Source organism: Pseudomyrmex gracilis, unplaced genomic scaffold, assembly GCF_002006095.1.
Source record: "Pseudomyrmex gracilis isolate BER0280 unplaced genomic scaffold, ASM200609v1 scaffold_91, whole genome shotgun sequence".
NCBI classification, from domain to species: Eukaryota; Metazoa; Arthropoda; class Insecta; order Hymenoptera; family Formicidae; genus Pseudomyrmex; species Pseudomyrmex gracilis.
The window spans coordinates 151,057-174,991 of record NW_018020675.1 but is presented as its reverse complement, the minus strand read 5'-3'; the positions used below and the strand labels follow the sequence as shown (position 1 = coordinate 174,991).

Here is a 23,935-nt window from a genome sequence, read left to right as displayed (position 1 = left end):
ACGCACTGGGATACTTTTTTCCCGTGACCTCCCACCATTGTGACCTCAAGTTCTCATCTTTTGGAAATCTGAAAATTACGAGAGATTCGCATTTGTCCGCACACCATCTGTGTTTGCTCTTCGCGGACACCCTTGACAACATAGTTCTTTTTTTTTTTAAGTTTAGGAAATAAAGTTTGGAAGATAATAACGTGTCAGAAACTTTTTTTGATACAAAGTTTTATCGCTTTCTGTTTGCAGTGCGCAACAAGGCGCGATATTTTTGTAGGTTGTTATAAATTTTCAGATAAGAAAAATTACTTTCTCGTCAACCCGCTTCAAAATCATCTTATTCTGATTTTCTAAATATTTCAACAACATTCGCGAAGAAGATTTGTGTTTGTTTGATCGTATTTGTTTTTTTTTTACCTATGAAATACTAGGTTATCATCTTGCACAGATCCTTTTTCGACTCCGCAAATGCAACAATTCGCAACCATTCTTCGCGTTTCTGTAATAAAATCCAATCTATATAATACTTCTTTGTTTCATATATTTGAGAAAAAAATTACGCATATCATTAGCCAGCGTTCAGCGGAACAATTGATGAGTTATCGTCTTGTCAACACTTGACGTTGATTTGTTGGTTCGAAAAGTAAGAACCATTCAACGATCGCGATTGTCGCAAAGCAAGCTCGTTTTGCTGAACTCGGTCAACAAATCAACGTCGAGTGACGACAACTCGGCAATTGGTCTGCTGCACGCGGTTTTCATTTTCTGATCTTTTGAACAAGTTACAAATTGAATTATACAATCAAGTTTTTTGAATAATTCCCAGATAGCCAAATGTAAAAACTCAATATAAAGCAAATCATTGTATAGATTAAGTTGCTCGCCAATTGCTGTTGTGTTGTTTTTATTTAATGCAACGAAAATGTTTTTGTCAATTCGGTATCAATATGCTGAGTTTTATTATCAATCAATTGTTGTAGCCAATGTTTATGACAAACGAGTCAGCAATATGTGAGCAATAATTGTTATTCATAAGTTGAGAAAAATAATAGAAGTTTATTGCCGATGAGTTGTTGGGAACTTGCTGTTATTATATCTTGCAAACTGTTGCTGGCAAGAACATACCGAAAAGAGGATACACCATTTTGTTACATTGCTGAAAACATATGAGCAATATTTGTGGCAAGTTGCCAACAACTTGCACTCAGTTGGCTATCTGGGTTTATATATTTTAAGAGAAAAAAATACAATAGAAATATGAGTTGTATCATCGGTTTTTATTATAATACAATTTATATTGCTCCTGTTGCTTCTTTCATCACAAATTTCGTGTGAAAATTCAAAACTACTTATGTATATACACACCACATAAGTTCACTAAGGCAACCGCAATATTGACCTGTATTATACTCGTTAGCTGAATTTGTCGAAACTCCTTTATTCTCCCAAGAGCTCTTCGATTCTGTCATCTTTGTCGGAACTGTCTTGCCGTTCCACTTTTATCTTGTAACCTAACGCCTCGAGAAGATCCACGTTGAAGTAGTAACTCAAGTTAATTCCCGGTACTAAACGTTTCAGTTCTTCGATGGTGGCCCAGGCTTTCTCGGTGTCTCCGATATTGGCGTAGTGCTGCGTGATCGTTGCGAACAAGTCGCCGCGACGTACCGATTGTTCCAGATTAGATCCCTGGGAATCCAGCAGGTGACGAACCTGCTGCATCGCCGTCTCGGTCTCGCCCTTATCGAAAAATCTGTTTAGCAAGACGGAAAGACATAAAAATGCTTGATCTGAGTGAGTTTAATTGAAAAAATATTGGTACAAAAACTGTTGCGAGAGAATATCGTATCTTTACCTTTTGATGTCCAGGTAGCGTTTAATCGTCAGCATCCTGTTATTCACTAGCTCGACCGCTCGCTTGTGAACATCCAAATCCCGCGGCATTATCACTTGAGTGAGACATCGGTTCGCCTGATTGAGCGCGTCCAACGCTTTTTCGTAATTCTGAAACTCGTCTATCTCCACTTGCGCGCATGCCACGTAAAAGTTTGCCAACAAATCCATTGCTTTGCCTTTGGAGTAAAAGCTGATGATGTTCTTCAGCACCTCCGGTTGATTCTGCCAGTCCAAGGACTGCAAGTAATTGCCTGCCATGATGTAGATCTCGCGATTTCTCGAAACCTGAGCGAAGAAACAGATCTTCTCGGTATCGCCGGATTTGAGCAACGCTTTCATTGCGCGCAACTTGTTGCCAGCTTGTGTGAATTTCTTAGTCGCGAGATGGTAGTTTCCCTGATCGAAGGCGATCTCCGCGATTTTCTCGAGCGTGGAGATTCTCAAACGTTCGTGTTCCGCGTCGTTGTCGCTTCCCTTCTCGATCGTCAGCTTCTCCGCGAGTTCCTCGGTCAGCGTGACGTTGTGCTGTTGAATCAGTTTCAAAGCCGCTATGCAGTCCTTGCCCGTGGCGAGCAAGTCCACCGCTTTGTCGATCTGTTCGTTTTGCATAAAATAATCGGCGCATTTGCGAATCAACGCTGGATCGGAATCCGCGTTCACATCAACGATAATTAGTTGCAACGCGCTATACTGTCGCGTCTTGAACGCGACGTCCAGAGCTTTGTGCAAGAGACCGGCTTTGTGATACAGCAAAACCGCGCGTTCCGGCTGGTCGTTGTCCTCGTAAAATTTCGCGACGTCTATCTGCGAGTGTCGCGACGCCAACACAGCTAACGGCCAGAGTTCTTCCAACATATTGTGTTCCTGTAGACGAGTAATGAGAAAAAAAACAATCACGAGATAAGTCATCAGACTAGCGCGTATTTTTTATCATCAGATGCCTTACCTTGCACAATCGAATCGCGTTGGTATAGGCTTTGGCGACTGTGTAAAAGTGGATAGCTTGTGTCACGTTGTTTTTCGATTCGTAATGCGCGGCTAGATGATACGCGGACGCGGCGTGATTCGTTTTAGTCACCAGCTCGCACACTTCGTCCTCTCTATTGAAGTAACAAAGCAGTCTCGTCATCGATAAAATATCCTTCGCCTGCTCGTAGAGACGTAAAGCAGTTTCCATATCACCGGTCGACTCGGTGTATTGGGCGTGCCAGTTTTTAATTTCTCTATGTATGGTAAAATGTGTCTAGTTTTTATCAAGAAGTTTTAGTTTATATAAATTAAACATTGTGTTGACTTGCTTACGGTTCTTCAGAATTATTCAGATACGCGATGAGTTCTCGCGGTCTCGTCAAGAGCATTCGCGGCACTTCGAATCGATGACAATCAGCTTTCGTGTACATGTCAATGGCTTCCGCTACTTTACCCTGTTGTTCGAGCGCACGGGCGTAGTTGTAGTAGCTCGTTTTCTCGCGAATCTTGTTCTCGTTGCTCGCCAATTCGATCGCTTCCTTGAACTTGTTACGCGCCTCGAGCAACCGTCCAAGCAGATCCAGACGTTTCGCTTCTCGAAACAGACGTTCAGCATCAGCCTGCGATTTACAGATTTATACATACGGTGAATAAACACGTGTCAAAATTAAAATGTAAACCTGTGTTTAATATACATAATTAATTTGACTTACATGAAGACCGAGTTCGACGGCCAGAATTCCCGTTTTAGCTTCCAAATTCAAATCGTCGTTTTGCATCGCTTCGCGCAGAGCACGCGCGGCACTAGCTTGCTTCATGTGACCCAGACAGAGGAGAGCCATGTTCAGTTGTTTCGTTTTCACGCACATTTTGGCAAGACTCTTCCAGACGGCCTCGTTCTTTATGGACTTAATGGCTTTAAAGGCCTCGTCCATGTTCGCCACGCTGATGTGGTAACTGAAATCCATCACTGCCTTTTTTGTAACGGAATCGCAGTCTCCCAGTTCCTCGAAGTCTCGCATCAATAATCGCATGATCTTGCTGTTTCTGTCCAAACTTTTCTCGGAATTTAGAATCACGATGTACGGCGATTGCACGCCTAACAGTCGGCAGCTTTCATCGGCGATCGGTTTCACGTCTTGCACAACGATACCGTGGTCCGACGTCGCGAACAGCGATACCAATACCACGGACGTTTGTATAGTCTACAAAAAAAAAAAAAAATTATACTATTACATTCACACCTGAATCTCGGAATGTATTAATTAACGACTTATATATCGCGGCATTACTTGATTATCGTTATTGAAGTTCTTCGAATCTTGTGTGTCCAGTCTTTGAGCTCGACATATCAACAATCTGGGATCCTCCACGTCCCAGCAGTGCGCTGTAACCAATCTTCCTTTGCATTGCGCAGCTCTGAAAAGAATGCACTCTATTCATCCATCTGATCTGATATAAACACAGACAGAGTTCTTTCAATTTTTTTTTATATACTCACAACGTAGAGTCATCATCGATCACGCTATCCGAATCTCCGAAGTCGAATTCGTGGATCTGATCGCTTTCGATGTCCCAGACGTATAAGACCGAGCTTGGCATGAGATTCGCCATGGCGACGGTGATCGAAACGCAGCGACAATCGGAGTTACACCTGGCCTCAATGATTTCGGCGAAGTCACTGATCGCCTCGTACGTCGCCATAGCTCGGGTGTGTAACTTAGCCTCATGTTTGCTCAGATCCCAAATCTTCAGAATCCCATTCAATGATGCCACAGTTAAATATTGTCCTGTAGACGCGAATATAAAATATAAAACACGAACGATCACATCTCGTTATTTTTCCTGAAAAACTGTTACCTGTCAGTTCCATTGTGATCGGTTCGCCTTCCTCTGGTAATGTGGGAAGAGTCTGTATGACGGAGCCTTCTATCGATCGTAATTGAATGATCGTAGGAGTGAGGATGATCAGTGTATGTTCGTAGATCAGCATCTTCTCGGTGTCGCAGCTAAATGTCGCCAGTACGGTTGTATTGAGAGTAGCATTTCTGTTGATACGATTGACGATGATTTGTCTGCCGGAAGATACGGCAACGTATTCCCTCGTAACGGCGATAATCTGCACCTGGATCTCTGTCTTCAACGTGTACGTTTGCTCGTCTATCTCAAGAAGAATCTGCGTGGGTGTGAGTTGACTCGCGCATACACCGTGGTTGTACACGGCGCACATCGGCTGCTGATGCAAGATGAACACGTTGGTGATGCAGTTGACGGCCAGGAGGGAATTTCGCGACAAACCAGTGCCCCAAGTCAGTTGCTTCACCGTGCCGTGAATGGAACAAGACTCTGGTACGCTCGGCCAGGCGTTCTCGTCGCATTCAGACGTGCATTTTCGCTTCCACAGGTAGATCGTCCCTAGGTTGGTACCGGCGGCCAAGATATCTAAGAAATGTAAAAAGTATTTTCAAACAATTAAATATTTGAACATGTAAAGAGAAACGAAAAAAGTCTTTTCGATGAAGAAAGAAAAAAGTTCGAAGTTTGAAAACACGGTATTGTTTACCATTGCTTTTACAAAACGCCAAGCTGGTGCATATTTCCTGAGGCGTTGCAATATTTCCGTTAGACGACTCCGGAGGTGAAAGAACGTAAGTGTCGCCAGTATAAAGATCCCAACATCGCACAGCGAGTTCTCCTGTTAGCACCGCTAAAGTGTTTCCACTGATCCAACATAAAGCAATATTGGTCATACGTGATGTATCGCTTCTGCTGCTCAATTTTACCTGGAATACAACATGTTGTATTACATGTTATTCTAACAATTACATTAATCAATCAAGATTATACTTTTACTAAACAGTATAATTAATACCTTTGTCAATTCGGTGAGCTCTCCTGTTACTTGATCCGCTTGAAAGTGTCCAATATTCAATCCTTCTGTCAAGACAATGATAGAGTCCCTGGTTTGATGATGCAACAGGCAGTGCAATGCTGCACCATCGGTGTTAAGAACTTCCTTGCACTGTCCCTGAGCGTCGACAAAGTATATAGTGCCATTTGTTGCACCAATATAAAACGCATGATTATCCCGTTGAGTTCCAACTGTTATTGGCGCAGCAGTTCTGGGACGCCAGGAACTAAACAAATCTAACGCTCGTTCATCACCAGCCACCGCTGCCTTCGCCAAGCCGCTAGAAACAATTGTTCGGAATAATATGAAAAAGCAAAAACCTTAATTTGCTTCTGTTTGTATATTTAAGCAAATTGTCAATGTGTACCTAATATCAATAGCTGGTTTTGGAGGAACTGTTTTAAATGCAATTTGTGTGAAACATTCTTTCAGTTCATGATGGAATGTCATGAGAAGTTGCCCTCTTGAATCTATTTTCCAACCAACTATTGATCCACCAGTGTCTGCAGATACTAAACGACCTCCATATTGACTCCATTGAAGAATTGTGATGGATTCTCGATGAGGAGTCACCACTATATTGAACTCCTGAGCTGCTGTGTCTCCTGGCCATATCTAACAATAACAATAATAATAATTGTAATTTCTTTTATCCTTAGATTTAGAACATTTGTAAAAAAAAACAATACCAACTCGCAACTCTCCGCTCTCCCATCCTGCTGCCAGCCATGTTCTCTCAGGATGCCAACCCAGTGCAGTGACCTGCGCCACGGCGTGTTTTGGTGACTCGACATCCTGCACAGGTTCGCCCTGATCATCGTAGATGATCACAAACCCACCTTTGTCTTGAGAATACGCAGCAACAGCCAACAAAGGATAATTATTGTGCCATGCAGCAAGAGTGCTTATCGAAGCGGTCTCAGGATTTTGTACTCGTACATCAAAATATAACGTCATGATCTTCTTTTTTATATATTATAAATATATATAATTTATGTATATATATACACACTTGTATATCTTACACTTTATTTAAAAAAAAAAACGCTATATGTAAATTATATACTAAAATCACACGAATTATTGCACATCTAAAATGTATTTTATATTACAAGTTTTTGAGAAATATTGAATTCATATTGACAACAAGCAGTTTCACAAGTGTCTGCAAGTTGCGTCTCATAAGTTTTGTTGACATACAAATTGTCAGTTGGTTGTCATAGAGACTACGCTACGTCTAGTGCTCACTATTTCTTTAGTTCTTTTTGCCATGATGGTATTACTGCGTTCTTCGTATCATTTGTTTGTCACTCACACATGCGCGAGAGACGGAGAGCGGTTTGGAAGCCGTCGCAGAAACCGGCCGTAGGTCATTGTATGTATGTATATGTCAATTTGTGATGACGATACAAATTTTTACATACATTTGTTTCAATTTTTAATATTACTAACATATATTTCTGTAAAACAAATCATTACGTAGTATTCTTTAAAGAGTGCGTGAACAATCATTCATGTCATCTAACGGAATCACACATTGATGCAAACTTGATAGTGCTAATCTCTTTTATCATTTTGTATATCGAATTACAGAATTTTTCAAGAAGTTGAAAGTGGAAAGCAGAAAAGATAGGAATGTCAAGGTGATATAACACGAAATAATTAAGTACTTCGAGCTTGTCAAGATACATACATAGATATAACACAATGAGATATTGTCCTCCAAATATAACTTTCAATGACATTTGGACAGACCATGGCGTGTCTAAATGTTTTATGGATACCATTTCCACTAGTATAATTTCTTTGTATTTAATTGTATTCGGATCTATACAACTTTGGGCATATCGCAAGTATGGCACAGAAGTTGATGAGAATATATTGCCAAAGAGCAAGTTGTATACCTTGCAAAAGTTTGTGTTATACTTTGTTCCCTTCTTAAGTGTGTTAAGGATAATTTTACAAGCCACAGTTTTGGATGATGGAATGATCTACGGATATATGGTGAGATATATTGGTGATTTATTTTATCTATTTGTAGCATTTATAGATTTATATTCTATTTCTTTGATGATTGTCAACTCATCAATTTTTTTTTCTATTTTTATACAGATATTAGTAACTGCATCAACAGTAATTGTTTATCCATATTCAGTTTACATCCTAAAAGTTGAAAGACATAAAAGACTACCAAGTGTACCACCAAATGGTCATGGATTAGTGCTTCTAGCTTTTTGGACATTAGCATTTGCTGCTGAAAATCTTGTTTTTATTAACATTGGAAAGCTTGAATGGTGGTTCCATCTGAATTCGTAAGTAATATTGAAGGAAAGAAGAGATGAGATTTATTTTATATAAAAGCAAAATGAAAATGTAAAAAATTGATTTTTTAATCTTTTTACAGTTTGACAGATCAGATTGAAATGGCTCTGTTTGTTTTGCGCTATGTTAACAATCTATTAATCTTTGCTCTTGGATTAAAAGCTCCTGGCATTGCTGGTAATCCTGACTCTGATTATCATGTGCTTATCGATGGATCATTTAGACAATCACAATATTATCGAAGTGTAAGATGCAGTTGTATGTTTTGTAATGAACAATATTGTGCAAAGAAATATTAACACAAATTTATTTGCAGAGACCTACTGATAATGCTTCCACATGGACAAACCTGTGGTACAAGATTAAAACTTTAGCACCGTTTCTTTGGCCAAAAACCGATATATTGCTTCAATTTAGGGTGATATTTTGTTTTATATTGCTTGTGGCTGGACGTTTGATCAATGTTTACGTACCAATTTACAATAAAAAGATCGTGGATAGCGTTTCGATCGAGCCTGTGCAATTTAGGTGTGTAATGAGCTCTAATCTGATTTCTTTCTAGCGACAAGGTAGTTAGCAATCTTGTTACTTTCACAATCCTTCGATTAATTAAGTTGTTATTACTTTTTATTACAGATGGGATATAGTATTGATATTTGTAGCATTTAAGTTTCTACAAGGCGGTGGTACCGGAGGTATGGGTGTGTTGAATAATCTGAGATCTTTTCTCTGGATTCGTATTCAACAATATACGACTCGTGAAGTGGAAGTAGAGCTATTCAGGTGAGTTAAATTTATTTTATGTTACTTTAAAAAGTTATTTGAATTGAAAATTTCTCTTAAAAATAAGAGAAACCAAACTTTTTTTTTTTTCTTTTTTTTAAACGTATTTATTAAATAATATACATCTTATTTTAGACATTTACACGGACTAAGCTTGAGCTGGCATCTAGGTAGAAAAACAGGCGAAGTATTGAGAGTCATGGACCGCGGTACAGACTCGATCAATAATTTGCTCAATTATATTCTCTTCTCAATTTTGCCAACTATTGTTGACATTATCATAGCCGTTATTTTCTTCATCAGTGTGTTTAACAAGTGGTTCGGTCTCATTGTCTTTACAACTATGGTTCTCTACATCAGTAAGCATAGCAATAACGTTAATAACAAGCGCCAGTTCACGCACTTCCGTCTCATTGACTCTATCTTTCAGTTGCAACGATCATGGTCACGGAATGGCGCACAAAGTTCCAAAGACAAATGAATTTGGCGGACAACGCTCAGAAAGCACGCAGCGTCGACAGTTTACTCAACTTTGAAACGGTAAAGTATTACGGCGCCGAAGCGTACGAAGTTGATTGCTACAGAAAAGCGATACTGGACTATCAGATAAAAGAATGGAAATCGATGGTGACGTTGAACATCTTGAACACTCTTCAAAACATCATTGTCTCCGCTGGTTTATTATCCGGCTCGTTACTGTGTCTATATATGGTCAGTATATTCGCGCAAATAGGCTTGCAAATAAACTGCACTTATAATATATCTTTTAATTAAAAAAACACGATAAAAAAGATAAATGTGAAAGATAAAATTATTAATCAATCAATCGCTCGTGAAAAGTTCAAATTAATTCAAAGGCCGATACGAGCAATAAAATACAGGATGACAGCGTATAAACAAAAATTTGTTTATACGCTGTCATCCTGTATTTTATTGCTCGTATCGGCCTTTGAATTAATTTGATAAAATTATTGTTTATTTTAGGTCGTTAATCACGAAGGTTTGACAATCGGTGACTACGTCTTGTTCGCCAGTTACATAACGCAACTTTATGTGCCGCTCAATTGGTTCGGAACTTATTACAGGTAATGAATAAAAATTGTATAAACATCTGTTACAATGTACGATTTAATTATTTTATTTATTTATTTGTTACAGAGCAATCCAAAAGAATTTCGTCGATATGGAAAACATGTTCGAATTGCTGAGGGAAGAGCAAGAAGTGATAGACGCACCCGGAGCCAGACCGATTGACGTAAAGCGTGGACAAGTTGAATTCATGAACGTGTCGTTTAATTACAACGCCGATAAAGCCGTGCTGAAAAACGTGAGTTTTACCGTATCCGCGGGAAAGACGGTCGCGTTAGTCGGCCCGTCTGGTGCCGGAAAGAGCACCATAATGCGATTGCTCTTCCGCTTCTACGACGTGGAACAAGGTGCGATTTTAATCGACGGACAAAACGTGAAGACCGTCACCCAGGAGTCACTCAGAAACGCTATAGGTATGCCATACTTCCTGACGCTCTCGTCGTCGTTGTTGATCAATCCATAAATTTTATTTCTCGAATTATTGATTTTTCCAAAAAATCTAGGTGTCGTGCCGCAAGACACAGTTTTATTCAACAATACTATAAAGTATAACATCCAATACGGCCGTATCGATGCGCCGGAAGCGGATGTGATAGCCGCCGCGAAGTACGCGGACATTCACGATAGAATTCTCACGTTTCCGAACGGCTACGAGACGCAGGTTTGTTTGTTTGAACGACGCGCACAGATGTTGTGCGTTTCTCCGCATTTGTTTTTGTTTTTATTTATACATTATTTTGTTTGTTTTTTTTTTTTTAATTTTTCTCGCTCACTTTCAGGTTGGCGAGAGAGGACTGAGACTGAGCGGCGGTGAGAAGCAACGCGTCGCGATCGCGCGCACCATTCTGAAAGCGCCGAGAATCGTTCTGCTGGACGAAGCTACGAGCGCGTTAGACACGCAAACGGAGCGTAATATACAGGCGGCTTTGACCAGAGTTTGCGCCGGACGAACTACGATCATCATCGCGCACAGATTGTCGACGATAATTCACGCGGACGAGATACTCGTTCTGAAGGACGGCGAGATTGTCGAAAGAGGCAAACACGAGGAACTGATTTCGCACGGTGGTGTTTACAGCGCCATGTGGCAAGCGCAGCTACAAAACGATCAGGAGAACAATCATCTCGACGAGAGTTCTCTGTCGAATGGAAACCACGTTACGTCCTAATTATTAACAATAAAAAAAGAAAAGAGAATGATAGAGATTTTTATTTTGTTAAAAAAAAAAAAAAAATATATATATATATATATAGTATTAGAGAGAAGAGTACGATTGTTGCAATTAAATAATTAGTTTTTTATATATTTATGATTTTTGAACCCCTGTCTAAATTATAACAAGTTGCATATTTATGAACAAAATGTATATGTTATTGAGGAACAATACGGAAAGAGAGAGAGAGAGAGTGTGTGTGTGTGTGTGTGTAGTTGAAGAACTGGAAAGAAATCGTCTGTCTATTTGTTCTCTCGTAAAGAGATAAACATGCAATAGATTTTAATTGTGCGAATTGTATAATTAAATTAAATTATGCATTGTGATGGTGGATTGGATGTGATTTTTAACGGGTACAGAAGTGGGAAATTTAATGTAATAATAAAATTGTTTTATGTGTATATTCAATCTTTGATTTTTCTCTCGTCATTCCCGTCTCACTTCTTTCGCCAGAATTCCGTCTGGACTCCAACCGGATTCGTCGACGAACGCGATAGGGACGCTTGGCTCGTTAGCACCCCATCCGTAATAATAGCTCGCAATCACAGCCCACGTTATCATGTACAGTATCTAAATATAGTTATACACACACTTTTTAACATCAACCTAAACATATTACTTTTGTAAGTGACCTACATGTCAAAGATTCAGATGTACATTTCTTTAGCACAAAAGTTTAATTGTTATTTAAAAAAATTTAGTTCCTTACAAGAATCCAATTGTGAGTTCTGTACCTTGAATGTTTTTGCGCATCCTCGTTCCATGTTCGATATTTTATCCGAATCTTGTTTTGAATTATATATATATATATATTGTTTTTATAAACAAAAATTTATATAAATTTATAAATTTGATATCGTCGATACGTGTGTACTCTCGGTCACATTTGTACAAACATGTGCGCAGAATATTTATTAGCGAGAATTTTGGGAAGAAAGAGCCGTGAGGATTTTATATGAACTGATATTGATCGATTAAATTTGATACGCGTTGCATTTTGTTAATTGCAGTTTTTTTTATACGTATTACGACATGACAGTTAAAACACGATTGACACGCCGCGTGAGGGGTTTTAACCTCTAACCTAAATACACAAATCGTCGTGAGTCGCGACGTGTGATCGAAATGACGGTAATGAGATAATCCTTAGTATAACAATACTCGTTGTTATCGCGATGATAAGCAACAACGAAAATGAATAGCCTAGGTCTGAGCATAATTTTTCGAATGGGTTGCATTTGCGCCAAAGAAACGATCACGGTGAACTCGAGGAAGTACAGGGTCCGCGAACATCTCGGAGAAGGGCAAGTTGTTTTTACGAAACAAACGCTTTACACATTACAATTTTTCTTTATGGACAGAGTGTGACGAAATTTCGATTTGTATATAGGTAAAAGATTTAGAAATTACCTTTTGTGAAAACATAAAATTTATATGGTTTTTTTTTTATCAATTGTTTAGAGGATTCAGTACTGTACTCTTGGTCGAGGATGTCAGCACGCACAAAAAATATGCCATTAAGAAGCTCGTTTGTCACGGACCGGAGGATCAACAGGCGGCGTTGAAGGAGGTAGAATATTACAAGCAGATAAAGCATCCGAATGTCATAAAGTGTATAGATTCGTCTTGCGAGGGCATGGCGGATCCTATTGTCAATACAACCAGTGAGGTGCTGATCGTCTTACCGTATTATCACGTGAGTACGAAGACTCTGTTAAAAGGACAAATCAAAGATGCAAAGTGTTTGCAATGGGGTTTTTTTTTTTTTTTTTTTTTTAGACAATCTGACATTGTTGACATGATTTCAGAGAGGAACCTTAGCGGACGAGCTGGAACAACGAGCGAAGAAAGGAGATTACATGAGCCCTGGAGATATTCTTCATATTTTTCTACAGATTTGCGAAGGTGTAAAGACATTTCACGAAGCTAAACCACAACCTCTTGCTCACAGGGATCTAAAAACCGCGAATATAGTACTTAGCGATGACAGGACTCCTATTATCATGGACTTGGGTACATTTCGCTGTCCAATTACAAATTTTTTTTACGTGTTATGTATTTCATATCATTATTAAATTATCGATCAATCGCTTAGGTTCTGTGGCGCCTGCCAGAGTTCAAGTGTGCGGCACTCAAGCGGCACGGAATTTGCAGGATTTGGCTGCTGAAAGATGCTCCATGGTTTACAGAGCACCGGAATTATTCAATGTTGAAAGTTATTGCATGGTCGATGAACGAACAGACATCTGGGTGAGACGCTGTGCCATCTCCATTTTTTCTCTAGTACAGAGGAGTGCACCGTGTGTATCGCGCTGTTCCAGGGGAAGTACATTTCTCGAACATTTCCGGCTGTTCCTCATTACCGCGCGCCGTTCTTCTTCGGTCTTCGCCAGCGATCCGAGATCGAGGGAGAAACGGCGCGCGGTAGTGAGAAAACAGCCGTAAGAGAAATTTCCGATAAATACTTCCCCTGGAACCGCATGATACGGTGCACTTATCTGTACATCTTTCGCTCCATGTGTATAATTCCGAGTGTAATTGCATCTCCGCTTCTTCTTTCGCAGTCGTTGGGATGCATATTGTACGCATTGTGTTACTTTAAATCTCCTTTTGATATTGTTCACGAACGTGGTGACAGCGTGGCACTTGCCGTGATGAGTGCACATATAACGTTTCCAGAAAATGCACCGTACAGCGAGGTATTGACATAAATCTGTAGCTTTGACGTGTAAATATAATAATGTGTGCGCGCGCGCGCGCGCGAATGTATATATATATATATATATATATATATATATATATGTACACAATAAGTGCGTACGGTTTAAGAAGCTCTTATTCTTTCTTTCAGGATATGCAGAATTTAATTCTGTCAATACTTAAAGTCAATCCAATGGAACGTCCTTACATATACAGTGTAATAGAGAGCATTCACGATGCCATTGCCAAAGTGGAAGGCAGAGTGTAATATATTAATATATTACCGCGTTAATATATTATACGATGATATTTTGATAACTGACGCATATTGCATAAGACAAGGAGTCACGTGAATAAACAGTGAAAAAAAAATAATGACGTATGATTAAATTATGACGATTTTAAAAAGAAAACAAATTTAAATGTCAAATCCAAAGGTGCACTGTTTTCCTTTGCATGTTTAACTCGCTGTGTATTACTAAGCAAAAAGATGGCTAAAAGTTGGGTTTTAACAAAATGAATATACGAGAGAAATAAATGAATGTTGATTTGTACACACGTAATTTTTAAAAAGCAATACGGCGATAGGATCGTTTATACATCGTGCGCACAGAGGAAGAGATTGTTGATGACTCGATGAATTTTTGTTTGAACGAACCAAGTCGAAAAGAGGATTGGTCAAGAAAATCCGGAAATTAAAATATTGAAATATTGTGTGTTCGTTTATTCGCGGAGACGCTGAAAACACATTCTAAAGATCAAAGTACATTCCTCAGGCACGTGGAACTATGAATATATATTTGTCGCGTGAAATGAAAGAGATAAGCAAAAACACATGTTTAACTAAAAAAAATATGATATTTTACTACATAAACAAATATTCATATGAGAAAACTAGTACGCGTATATATAAGCGGCCTAGTTTTAACCGATCGCTTAATACGGGTTATTAAGTGATATATTCGTATTATAGATCGGCCTGGTCTCAATAGTGTAAACGTTGTCATATTAAACTGGTACGATACACGATCTTCTTCACGCGCGTCGTATCAAAATGATACGCGTATCAAACACATTTATAATGATGTAAACACCAAAATTATATATTGGAAAACAAATTTTATTTGATTCGCGTACCAAAAAGATGTACGGTGTAAACTAGGCCATAATCTCTGTCTCTTTCTTTCTTTCTTTCTTTCTTTCTCTCTCTCTCTCTCTCTCTCACATATATATGTTTATATATATGAAAAACATTTGAATGAAACGTGCGGTTCCAGGAGAAATATTTATGCGAAAAATATTTTACGTTTTAAAAAAAAAAGAATAATTTAACGCATCGTATGTGCATTTTTCTGTATGCTATTTTAATAATTTGTATAATATACTGTATTGTATATTATATACATATATAACTATTGTTTTTATTAATTAATATATTTATTATGCATGTCGGTCTTTTTTATTTTTTCCACCGTTGTGTTCAGAGTGATGAAGCTGGACCGGTGAAAGAGAAAGAACCGCGGTAGTTCCGCGGTTTTGACCTAAAATAGACTTCAAACATCGATACGGACATTTCTGACCAGAAAGTTTGGCGGTATGTGATAACAAAGATCGTTCGATATGACGTTTCTCATGACGTCACGCAGCGGCGAGTGAGAGAGGCTGCGTAATGGCGATCAAGTGTAGCCAACGTAAGAGCCACGAAATTCGATATATTTCCCGGAAATCGAGAGCCTCGAGTGAGATCACGTCTCTCGTCGTTCTCTCTCTTTTATCTTGAATTTTGGCCTCGGCTCTGCGCGGCGATCGTCTCTCTCGGCTGTCGAAATCGACGCGACTCGAGGCGAGTAATTTGTCAGTAAATCCGGTATCTGATCGCATCGCGGAAAACAAAAAATCTCTGCCGAAGGTTTTTCAGCGTTTTCAGCGTTTTGTAGTGGCAACACTCGCGGCGCGGTCGGCGCCGGAATTTCCAGTATTCTTCTTGCAACAGTGCGAGCGGGTGGACGTGTGTTCGCGTCGCTCCTGATTTTCACGGTCTTACTTTCTCTGTCAAACAAACGGCATCACAACGTGACACACAACACGGTCACGTAGGCAGTGTGTTGTCTGTGTTTTAAATCCAGTAAGTAAAGTGACAATCGCGACGAACAATCGACAACCGGCACGCTTTGTTGCAATCGATCGCGTCGCCGAGCGCACTTCCATTTCCCGGGCCTCTAACCCTTTTAACCTCTTTCACATTTCGCAGTAACGAATCTCTCGTAGCGCGCGGACCTTTCACCGCGCGCGCACTTGGAACGCTTCGCAAGAATCCGCACCGCCCGCACGATCACCTGATGTGTGGCGATACGCTTTTTCTATTATCACCCGAGCATGGTGTCTCTCGCACAATCGTGTGTGTACGTGTGTATATGTAACACGATAGAGAACGTATATTTGCACGTATCGCGCTCGAGGGAACGCTGGACGGGAAGAGAATCGAACGTCCGAAAATTGTCGCCCGCGCTCGTCGTTCAAATCACATCTGCAAGGAGAATTATTTCTGCATATCGGTGTACACGTATAACAACACGAGCAGAAAAACATTTATAATTGTTTCCGCATATATTTCACTTGTCAGATTTTTTTTTTTTTTTAATTGTTGAATAACTTGATAAGAACAATTTCTTATCTCGCAATTGTATTTTTCAATGGAGTTTTTTTTTCTTCAAGTGTAACAAGAAATTTTCTGCAATTTCTGCTCGTTGAGGCAAATCGCTTTACCTTCAATGTTCTCGCGTAACAGCAGGAAAACAAGAATCTCAAGAGAGTCTCAAGTGAGGGAGACAACAATTAGCAATAATACAAAAATATGATCAATACCGGTATAGCAATATTGAATCGCAATAAACATCTGGCGAAGATTCGTCTGAAAACTTTTCGCGACGACGTGCGTTTTCGCGAGAAAACAAATCATCGAGAGAACAAATTTTTTTTTAACGAAAAAGAAAAAAGAATCGGTAAAAAAAAAAGCAACAAAATAAATGCGCTATTGTGTTGCAGCGAGTTGTAATTCAATCGATCAAAAACTTGCTTGCAAAACCGAGGCGTGACACTAACAATGAACGTTCCTTCTATCTTTAGCAACGATCTCTCTTCTTTCAGTCGTTTTCTTTTAAAACGACTGAAAAGAAGCTGATAGTGACATTTAAAGAGAATTTGCATGCGAAAACATATTGAGATCAGCGTGTACATTTTGGATTGAAAGGATATTTAAAAAAAAAAAAAAAGAAAGAAAAAAAAAACAGAACAACGTCACTCTCAAAGTATTTGAATGTCAGTCTTGCTCGATTTGGTAGTCAGATTCGAATAGTATCAATGAAGTTGTATTGTAATTTTCTCAAAGAACGAGGAGCACATGTTCGACTAACGAAACTTATACTCGGAGGAGTGTTTGAATGTAGCGTGAAAAATCACAAATAGATCAAAATAGAACTTTTTGTCGATCGTAACTGACAAGTTTTTTTGTTTTGTTTTTTTTTGTTTTTTTGTTTTTTGTTTCTCAAATCGCGTTTTAAATAAATTTATTGATTGTCCCGTTCGTTACTTACGTCGTCTTGTCTTTTCAGGAAGAAATTAGACGCAGAGAATTCGAAACGCACACTCTCGCGAGCGGAAAAACTTTCACTTCGCCTAATATGAATATACATGTGTGTGAAAGAAAGCGAGTAGTTATTCGGATCGCCAACCGGGGTGAAACGAAGTTTTAACATTTTTTACGCGAGAAAACGATAAAAAGAAAAAAAAACAGATGCAAAAAAATCTCTATCTGACGGACAAAGCCGTTAGTAACGATTGATATTTTATTTCTGATCGCACACATTATGCTGATCAGACATTTTATTTCTTACCTCGCTACGTAAAACTTGGCCTTTCCGTGTAGTTTACAATATAAAATCTTACGTAAGCTCGTGTCCGCGTGCTTGGAAAAAAAAAAAATGTATGAAAAACAGTTATCTGATAATCGTATGCGAATATCATTATTTTGTTTACGCACAACTAGTATAGGAGAATATAATCACGATCTATACTGAATTCGTTTAAATAAGATAATAGTACTATGTATGTAGACTAACGTGTACGAGTTGATTGCGAAGTAATTTCTCTCGAGGATTGATCTTCGAGAAATCTCTCTAACGCGAGATTCCGCGTCCCCTAACTATATGAGGAAGCTTTCAGAATTTTAAATTCAACTCGTTGACACAAGACCGACGATGAGCGTTAACGTTTTACATGTTGGTTCTTTAATATGTAAAAATTTTTAATGACATTTAAAATTATATTGACACAAAAAATAAAAATTACACGTGCATTTTGTTTTTTAAAATATAAAAAGAGAGAGAAAGAGACGTATCACGTAATTTATAATAACATAACAACGTAACTTTGCGTCGAGGATGTTCATTAAACGTAGATTTTGGAATTGGGATTCACATCGTTCGCGGTTTTTTTTTTATTGTCAGTAGTAGGAGTAGTTTTTTTTTTTTTTTTCACGCTGACGACAGCGAGATGGATTCTTACTCCACGACGGATCAGAACGAAGACGGTTACAGCGAGATTTTTGTTCACCGCTTCGCCCTTGTCGCGTCGCGAGACCAACCGCATCCATCGTCAGAGAACGTGCACGCACGTTGTACGTGAGATAGATTAGAGAAGACGAGAGAACGGAGACTTCGTTCCCCGAAAAAAAAGTCTTCGTAAAATCGTACGATCCTATCTCGCGATATCGCGAGACATGGCGGGTATACGGATAGATATATATCGCCGTGGTGCCACATTGAAGGCTCAGTTAGCCGCGGCGAGCGACAGCGTGAGCAGCGCGAGTTTTCCGCCTCATTTCGGAGGTTGTCGGAACGTCAATATTCACACTCGTTCGAAATTCTTAAGATAACAAAAAAAAAAAAAAAAAAAAAAATTCGACAAGCAACACACTATTGTCGCACATAGGTGAGTTAGTTTTTGTTGTTTCAGTTAAGTTCTCTATCAAAAATTCAATGTTACGAGATTAATAAATTTATATAAATTATCGCGCGGTATCTCTCTGATTATGCCTACAAGTTAGTTCTTAATTGACTTATTGTTAGCCGTCTTTACCGATATGCAGAGTAAAAAGCTATTTATTCCACACCGATAAATGGATCACGCGTTATACATTATATGCTAATCGCGTTAAGTAAAAAAACAAAAAAACAAAAACGATATTGATATGATCCGAGTGTATATCTCTCCCATGCGAAAGAAGAAGAGCGATTAGTGTTCCAACAATAATCACGTGGTTGCAGTTAATTACGCAAGAAAGCGAAGAAGATGCGATAATTTAATCTTCGGAAATCATTATTTTGTCACGAAATATAGTTGCGCTAAAATATGAAAGCGCGTTTTACGAGACATGAGAATGTTAATTAATTACGAGAATGTTAATTAAAGATATCTATTGCGTTGATAATCTAAAGTTTAAATAAAGGGTTTCATTTGCGTAATGAAAAGCAAGACCGCGCGATAATAATCGATTTCTTTTCGACGAGCCAAGTCTGATGTATGTTTTGTTCAATCTTCTTTGTGTTTTTCGCAGAAATTTAAAATAAAATGTCAGCAAAGGCTATTCGGGAGGAAACCGGAAAAAATCTTATCAATCGCAATCTACCGGCCGGCACAAAAGCGGCGAAATGCAGATTCGTGCCCGTTACGGAAGACACGAATTGGACCGATATCGCGACTGAACATCCGTGGCTCAAAACAGAAAAATTGGTCGTCAAACCGGATCAGCTGATCAAACGTCGCGGAAAACTCGGATTGATTAAGGTGAACGCGGATTTGTCCACGGTGCAAAAATGGGTCGAGCAACGCATGAACAAGGATCAACGCGTCGGCAAAGCAACTGGAAAATTAAAAACGTTCATCATCGAACCATTCGTACCGCACAAACCGGTGAGAATTATAATTCTTTCGTTTTGTTTTTCTCCTTGAGATGTCTTTTTTTTTTTTTTTTTTATCTCATAAATAAGACGCAGCACAAGATATAAGCTCATTATATATTTTATATTCACTTTTTTTTTTCGTTTTTTTATTTTAAAGGAAGAAGAAGCTTACGTGTGCATCTATTCCCATCGGAACGCCGACACGATATTGTTCCATCATCAGGGGGGAGTCGATATCGGAGACGTCGATGCTAAGGCTTTAAAATTAGATGTACCCGTCGGCGGCCAGTTGCCGGATCAGTCCACGCTAATCAAGACTCTCCTGACGAATGTCGTGGACGACAAAAAAGTGTAAATAATGATTAGTTGACCGGTGGACGCGACGACGTGAAAAATGTTTTTTATTTTGTGTGTTGTTGTACCTGTTTCTCTCTATTTCCAGAATGATCGCTCAATTCATAGAATCTCTTTACAAGATGTACGTTAATCTGTACTTCACATATTTGGAAATCAATCCACTGGTGGTCACGGACACGTCGATTTACGTGCTCGACCTCGCGGCCAAGCTGGACACAACCGCCGACTTCATATGCAAACCGATTTGGGGAGAAATCGAGTACCCGCCGCCGTTCGGAAGAGACGCCTATCCGGAAGAGGCCTACATCGCCGATTTGGACGCCAAGTCTGGCGCCAGTTTGAAACTGACGATTCTGAATCCGGAAGGCCGCATATGGACAATGGTGGCCGGTGGTGGTCAGTAAATGCGAATTTTGTTCTCAATTTTGTGAGAGCGCGGTACATTTTACGAAAGATTTCGAATCGATGTTGTTTGTTTTTTTTTTTTTAGGAGCGTCGGTAATATATTCCGATACGATTTGTGATTTGGGCGCGGCCGACGAACTGGCCAATTACGGCGAATACTCCGGCGCTCCCAGCGAACAGCAAACCTATGAATATGCAAAAACTATACTGAGCCTAATGACGAAGAAGAAGCGCGCCGAGGGAAAAGTACTTATTATAGGAGGAGGAATTGCCAATTTTACGAATGTAGCCGCAACGTTCAAGGGCATCGTTAAAGCCCTCCAGGAGTACCAGCCCAAGCTGGTGGAGCACGATATACGAATTTTTGTGCGAAGAGCTGGGCCTAATTACCAAGAGGGTTTGAGGCAAGTAAAAAAGAAGATCTTGAAGTCACTCTGTTATCCAGAAAAAAAAATATACATATAATTGAAACTTATTTTTTAAATATAGAATAATACGAGAAGTTGGTAGACGTCTAGCGATTCCCATATACGTATTCGGTCCGGAAACACACATGACGGCCATATGCGCTATGGCGTTAGGAAAGAAGCCGATTCCCGATCCAGAGGCTCAAGAATTCTCGACCGCAAACTTCCTCTTACCTTCCGGACAGGACGTCGGACCGGTATCCACACCGTCCGAGAATAATGTAGGTTCGCCGCTGGCGCAGCCTAAAGCGAAAAGTCTAAATGATGTGGCGGATTCGGGAAAGAAGCAACTATTTAGCAATAAAACGCGAGCCATCATTTGGGGCATGCAGACGAGGGCGGTGCAGAGTATGTTGGATTTTGATTTTGTCTGTCGAAGATCCGAGCCGTCTGTCGCCGCAATTGTTTATCCTTTTACTGGTGATCACAAGCAGAAGTTTTATTGGGGTCATAAGGAGGTGAGTTTTGAAGAAAAAGAGAGAGAGAGAGAGAACTAAAGAATACAAAAAAGTCATAATTATCTGATGCATAATGTTTCTGTTCTCTCAACAGGTTCTCATTCCCGTTTACAAACAAATGAAAGATGCTATGACCAAGCATACGGACGCGGACGTGATGGTCACGTTTGCCTCTTTGAGATCAGCTTACGAAAGCACCATGGAAACGTTGCAGTTCCCGCAAATCAGAACAATTGCGATAATCGCGGAAGGCATACCCGAAAATATGACCAGAAAGTTGATTCTAGCGGCGCACGAGAAAAATGTGACCATAATCGGACCTGCGACTGTGGGCGGCGTAAAACCAGGCTGCTTTAAAATTGGAAATACCGGTGGAATGATGGATAACATTCTGCACAGTAAATTGTACAGACCTGGCAGGTAATATAATGCTGGATTCGTTATATGATAATTTGTTCCCACAAAAATGAATTAATCAATAACGTTGAAATGTCGTGTATTTTTAGCATCGCTTACGTATCTCGTTCCGGTGGCATGTCGAACGAATTGAACAACATAATATCCAAAGCTTCCAATGGCGTACTGGAGGGTGTCGCGATCGGCGGCGATAGATATCCGGGAACCACCTTCATGGATCACATAATACGTTATCAAAACAATCCGGACGCAAAACTGATTGTGTTGCTGGGTGAGGTCGGCGGTGTCGAGGAGTACGAAGTGTGCGAAGCACTGAAAACAGGCCGAATCACGAAGCCATTAGTGGCCTGGTGCATCGGTACCTGCGCCAGTATGTTCACCTCCGAGGTGCAATTTGGTCACGCCGGCTCGATCGCGCATTCCAATCTCGAAACAGCCTCCGCGAAGAACGCGGCATTGAAAGCCGCCGGCGCATATGTCCCGGACAGCTTCGACACTCTCGGTGACCTCATCCAGTCCGTTTATGAGCAGCTGGTGAAAGATGGTACGATCATTCCGGCGGCCGAAGTTCCACCGCCAACAGTACCGATGGACTACAATTGGGCCAGGGTAAAGCCATCTTTCTTATCTATTATTCTATCTTTTACATGTACAAATTCATTCATTATCATTTTCCGTGACGTAAACAGGAACTTGGTTTGATACGTAAACCTGCATCATTCATGACATCGATTTGCGATGAACGCGGGCAAGAACTGCTATACGCTGGTATGCCAGTTACCGAAGTTCTCAAGCAAAACGTGGGCATTGGCGGTGTCGTTTCGCTTCTGTGGTTCCAACGTTGCCTGCCCTCAACGTACTGCAAGTTTCTGGAAATGTCGCTGATGCTCACGGCCGACCACGGTCCGGCTGTTTCCGGTGCTCACAATACCATAGTTTGCGCGCGGGCTGGAAAAGATTTAGTCAGCTCTCTCGTTTCGGGACTTCTGACAATTGTGAGTAAAGCGACGAATAAGAACTTAAACAATTTTAGGACACACATGTTTTTTTTTTTTTTCGATTTGAATTTGAAAGATATCACTTCACGATGTTTATAGGGTGATCGTTTCGGTGGTGCCTTGGACGGCGCGGCTCGTATGTTTTCCGAGGCCTACGACGCTGGTTTGCATCCGCAAGAATTTGTAAACAACACGCGCAAGAAGGGCCAGCTGATCATGGGTATTGGTCATCGCATCAAGTCGATCAACAATCCGGACATGCGCGTAAAGCTCATCAAAGAATTCGTGTTGGAGAACTTCCCGGCGAAGCCTTTAGTCGAATACGCTTTGGAAGTTGAAAAAATAACGACCAGCAAGAAGCCTAATTTAATTCTTAATGTAGATGGCATAATTGCCTGCGCCTTCGTCGATATGTTGCGAAACAGCGGCAGTTTCACGAGGGAAGAAGCGGAGGAGTACATCGAAATAGGTGCCATAAATAGTCTGTTTGTCCTCGGTCGAAGTATAGGATTTATCGGTAAGAATGTTAATGTTTTATATAACGCGAAGATAACGCGTGTGAGCGTAATCTACTTCTAAGCTATCGTATCTTGTTTTTCAGGTCATTACATGGACCAAAGAAGGTTAAAGCAAGGTCTTTATCGTCACCCGTGGGACGACATTTCTTACGTATTACCCGAGCAATATAATTAGGTTATTAAGTAACGTGTTGTATAATTTGAAAACAAGAAAAAAAAAACAATTCAGTTTTAATCGCTTATAAAATTTAAGAGCAAAAGATAAATAAGTTAATGCACAGAGAAATACGTCGTCGACTTGTCATCGATAATCGATGATGGAAAAAAAAAAACACTTTATTCGACACTTGTCAATCAATTGTCGTACGCTTATTTACGAGTCGCGTACGAGAGCGCACATTGTTTATTTTTGTAAAAGACACGTAGCTTATATATATATATATATAATGTATATATATATATATATACATTATATGTGTATAT

General features: G+C 39.8%; 4 protein-coding genes across 7 annotated transcripts; 3 read left to right on the top strand and 1 right to left on the bottom strand.

Annotated features, from left to right (window-relative positions):
• Positions 1 to 1,268: 1,268 nt before the first annotated feature.
• LOC109855519 (intraflagellar transport protein 140 homolog) lies at positions 1,269 to 6,971 on the bottom strand. 2 transcript variants are annotated; one of them, XM_020429853.1, is made up of 12 exons: positions 6,458 to 6,971; positions 6,132 to 6,379; positions 5,726 to 6,044; positions 5,417 to 5,636; positions 4,714 to 5,295; positions 4,355 to 4,643; positions 4,146 to 4,272; positions 3,567 to 4,058; positions 3,187 to 3,473; positions 2,831 to 3,107; positions 1,844 to 2,748; positions 1,269 to 1,741 (listed from the first exon to the last, which is right to left on the bottom strand). In XM_020429853.1, exons 1-12 carry the CDS (start codon positions 6,719 to 6,721, stop codon positions 1,429 to 1,431), a joined length of 4,323 nt encoding a protein of 1,440 aa, XP_020285442.1. In that variant the 5' UTR covers positions 6,722 to 6,971; the 3' UTR covers positions 1,269 to 1,428. The 2 variants fall into 2 exon arrangements, with proteins under 2 accessions (XP_020285442.1, XP_020285443.1); XM_020429854.1 differs by having other exon boundaries at positions 6,454 to 6,671.
• Positions 6,972 to 7,054: 83 nt separating this feature from the next.
• Positions 7,055 to 11,193, top strand: LOC109855529 (ATP-binding cassette sub-family B member 6, mitochondrial). 2 transcript variants are annotated; one of them, XM_020429900.1, is made up of 12 exons: positions 7,055 to 7,143; positions 7,358 to 7,768; positions 7,877 to 8,076; positions 8,169 to 8,331; positions 8,403 to 8,614; positions 8,723 to 8,869; positions 9,005 to 9,228; positions 9,300 to 9,580; positions 9,854 to 9,954; positions 10,028 to 10,371; positions 10,462 to 10,619; positions 10,738 to 11,193. In XM_020429900.1, the coding sequence occupies exons 2-12, from the start codon at positions 7,472 to 7,474 to the stop codon at positions 11,125 to 11,127; spliced, it is 2,517 nt and encodes an 838-aa protein (XP_020285489.1). In that variant the 5' UTR covers positions 7,055 to 7,143; positions 7,358 to 7,471; the 3' UTR covers positions 11,128 to 11,193. The 2 variants fall into 2 exon arrangements, with proteins under 2 accessions (XP_020285489.1, XP_020285490.1); XM_020429901.1 differs by having other exon boundaries at positions 7,065 to 7,139.
• Positions 11,194 to 12,241: 1,048 nt separating this feature from the next.
• Positions 12,242 to 14,716, top strand: LOC109855530 (serine/threonine-protein kinase 16). The gene is made up of 6 exons (XM_020429902.1): positions 12,242 to 12,476; positions 12,634 to 12,868; positions 12,981 to 13,185; positions 13,268 to 13,422; positions 13,737 to 13,871; positions 14,024 to 14,716. The coding sequence occupies exons 1-6, from the start codon at positions 12,367 to 12,369 to the stop codon at positions 14,138 to 14,140; spliced, it is 957 nt and encodes a 318-aa protein (XP_020285491.1). The 5' UTR covers positions 12,242 to 12,366; the 3' UTR covers positions 14,141 to 14,716.
• Positions 14,717 to 15,583: 867 nt separating this feature from the next.
• On the top strand, positions 15,584 to 23,908 carry LOC109855528 (ATP-citrate synthase). 2 transcript variants are annotated; one of them, XM_020429897.1, is made up of 11 exons: positions 15,584 to 15,997; positions 19,487 to 19,842; positions 19,990 to 20,183; positions 20,275 to 20,585; positions 20,680 to 20,998; positions 21,084 to 21,519; positions 21,614 to 21,939; positions 22,026 to 22,545; positions 22,626 to 22,931; positions 23,034 to 23,451; positions 23,536 to 23,907. In XM_020429897.1, exons 2-11 carry the CDS (start codon positions 19,501 to 19,503, stop codon positions 23,625 to 23,627), a joined length of 3,264 nt encoding a protein of 1,087 aa, XP_020285486.1. In that variant the 5' UTR covers positions 15,584 to 15,997; positions 19,487 to 19,500; the 3' UTR covers positions 23,628 to 23,907. The 2 variants fall into 2 exon arrangements, with proteins under 2 accessions (XP_020285486.1, XP_020285487.1); XM_020429898.1 differs by lacking the exon at positions 15,584 to 15,997 and adding an exon at positions 18,692 to 18,861 and having other exon boundaries at positions 23,536 to 23,908.
• The last annotated feature ends 27 nt before the right edge of the window (positions 23,909 to 23,935 follow it).

Bases quoted from the DNA above. Each gene is read 5' to 3' on its own strand.
- LOC109855530 (XM_020429902.1), top strand. From the start codon at position 12,367: ATGAATAGCCTAGGTCTGAGCATAATTTTTCGAATGGGTTGCATTTGC. The intron at 12,477-12,633 runs GCAAGTTGTTTT...TCAATTGTTTAG, and splicing joins CGCGAACATCTCGGAGAAGG to AGGATTCAGTACTGTACTCT. The intron at 13,872-14,023 runs GTATTGACATAA...TCTTTCTTTCAG, and splicing joins AAAATGCACCGTACAGCGAG to GATATGCAGAATTTAATTCT.
- LOC109855528 (XM_020429898.1), top strand. From the start codon at position 19,501: ATGTCAGCAAAGGCTATTCGGGAGGAAACCGGAAAAAATCTTATCAAT. The intron at 20,184-20,274 runs GTAAATAATGAT...CTCTATTTCCAG, and splicing joins GTCGTGGACGACAAAAAAGT to AATGATCGCTCAATTCATAG. The intron at 23,452-23,535 runs GTAAGAATGTTA...CTTGTTTTTCAG, and splicing joins TCGAAGTATAGGATTTATCG to GTCATTACATGGACCAAAGA.
- LOC109855519 (XM_020429853.1), bottom strand. From the start codon at position 6,721: ATGACGTTATATTTTGATGTACGAGTACAAAATCCTGAGACCGCTTCG. The intron at 5,296-5,416 runs GTAAACAATACC...TACATTTCTTAG, and splicing joins GGCGTTTTGTAAAAGCAATG to ATATCTTGGCCGCCGGTACC. The intron at 4,059-4,145 runs GTAATGCCGCGA...TTTTTTTTGTAG, and splicing joins ACTTCAATAACGATAATCAA to ACTATACAAACGTCCGTGGT.
- LOC109855529 (XM_020429900.1), top strand. From the start codon at position 7,472: ATGAGATATTGTCCTCCAAATATAACTTTCAATGACATTTGGACAGAC. The intron at 8,077-8,168 runs GTAAGTAATATT...ATCTTTTTACAG, and splicing joins TGGTGGTTCCATCTGAATTC to TTTGACAGATCAGATTGAAA. The intron at 9,581-9,853 runs GTCAGTATATTC...TGTTTATTTTAG, and splicing joins CGTTACTGTGTCTATATATG to GTCGTTAATCACGAAGGTTT.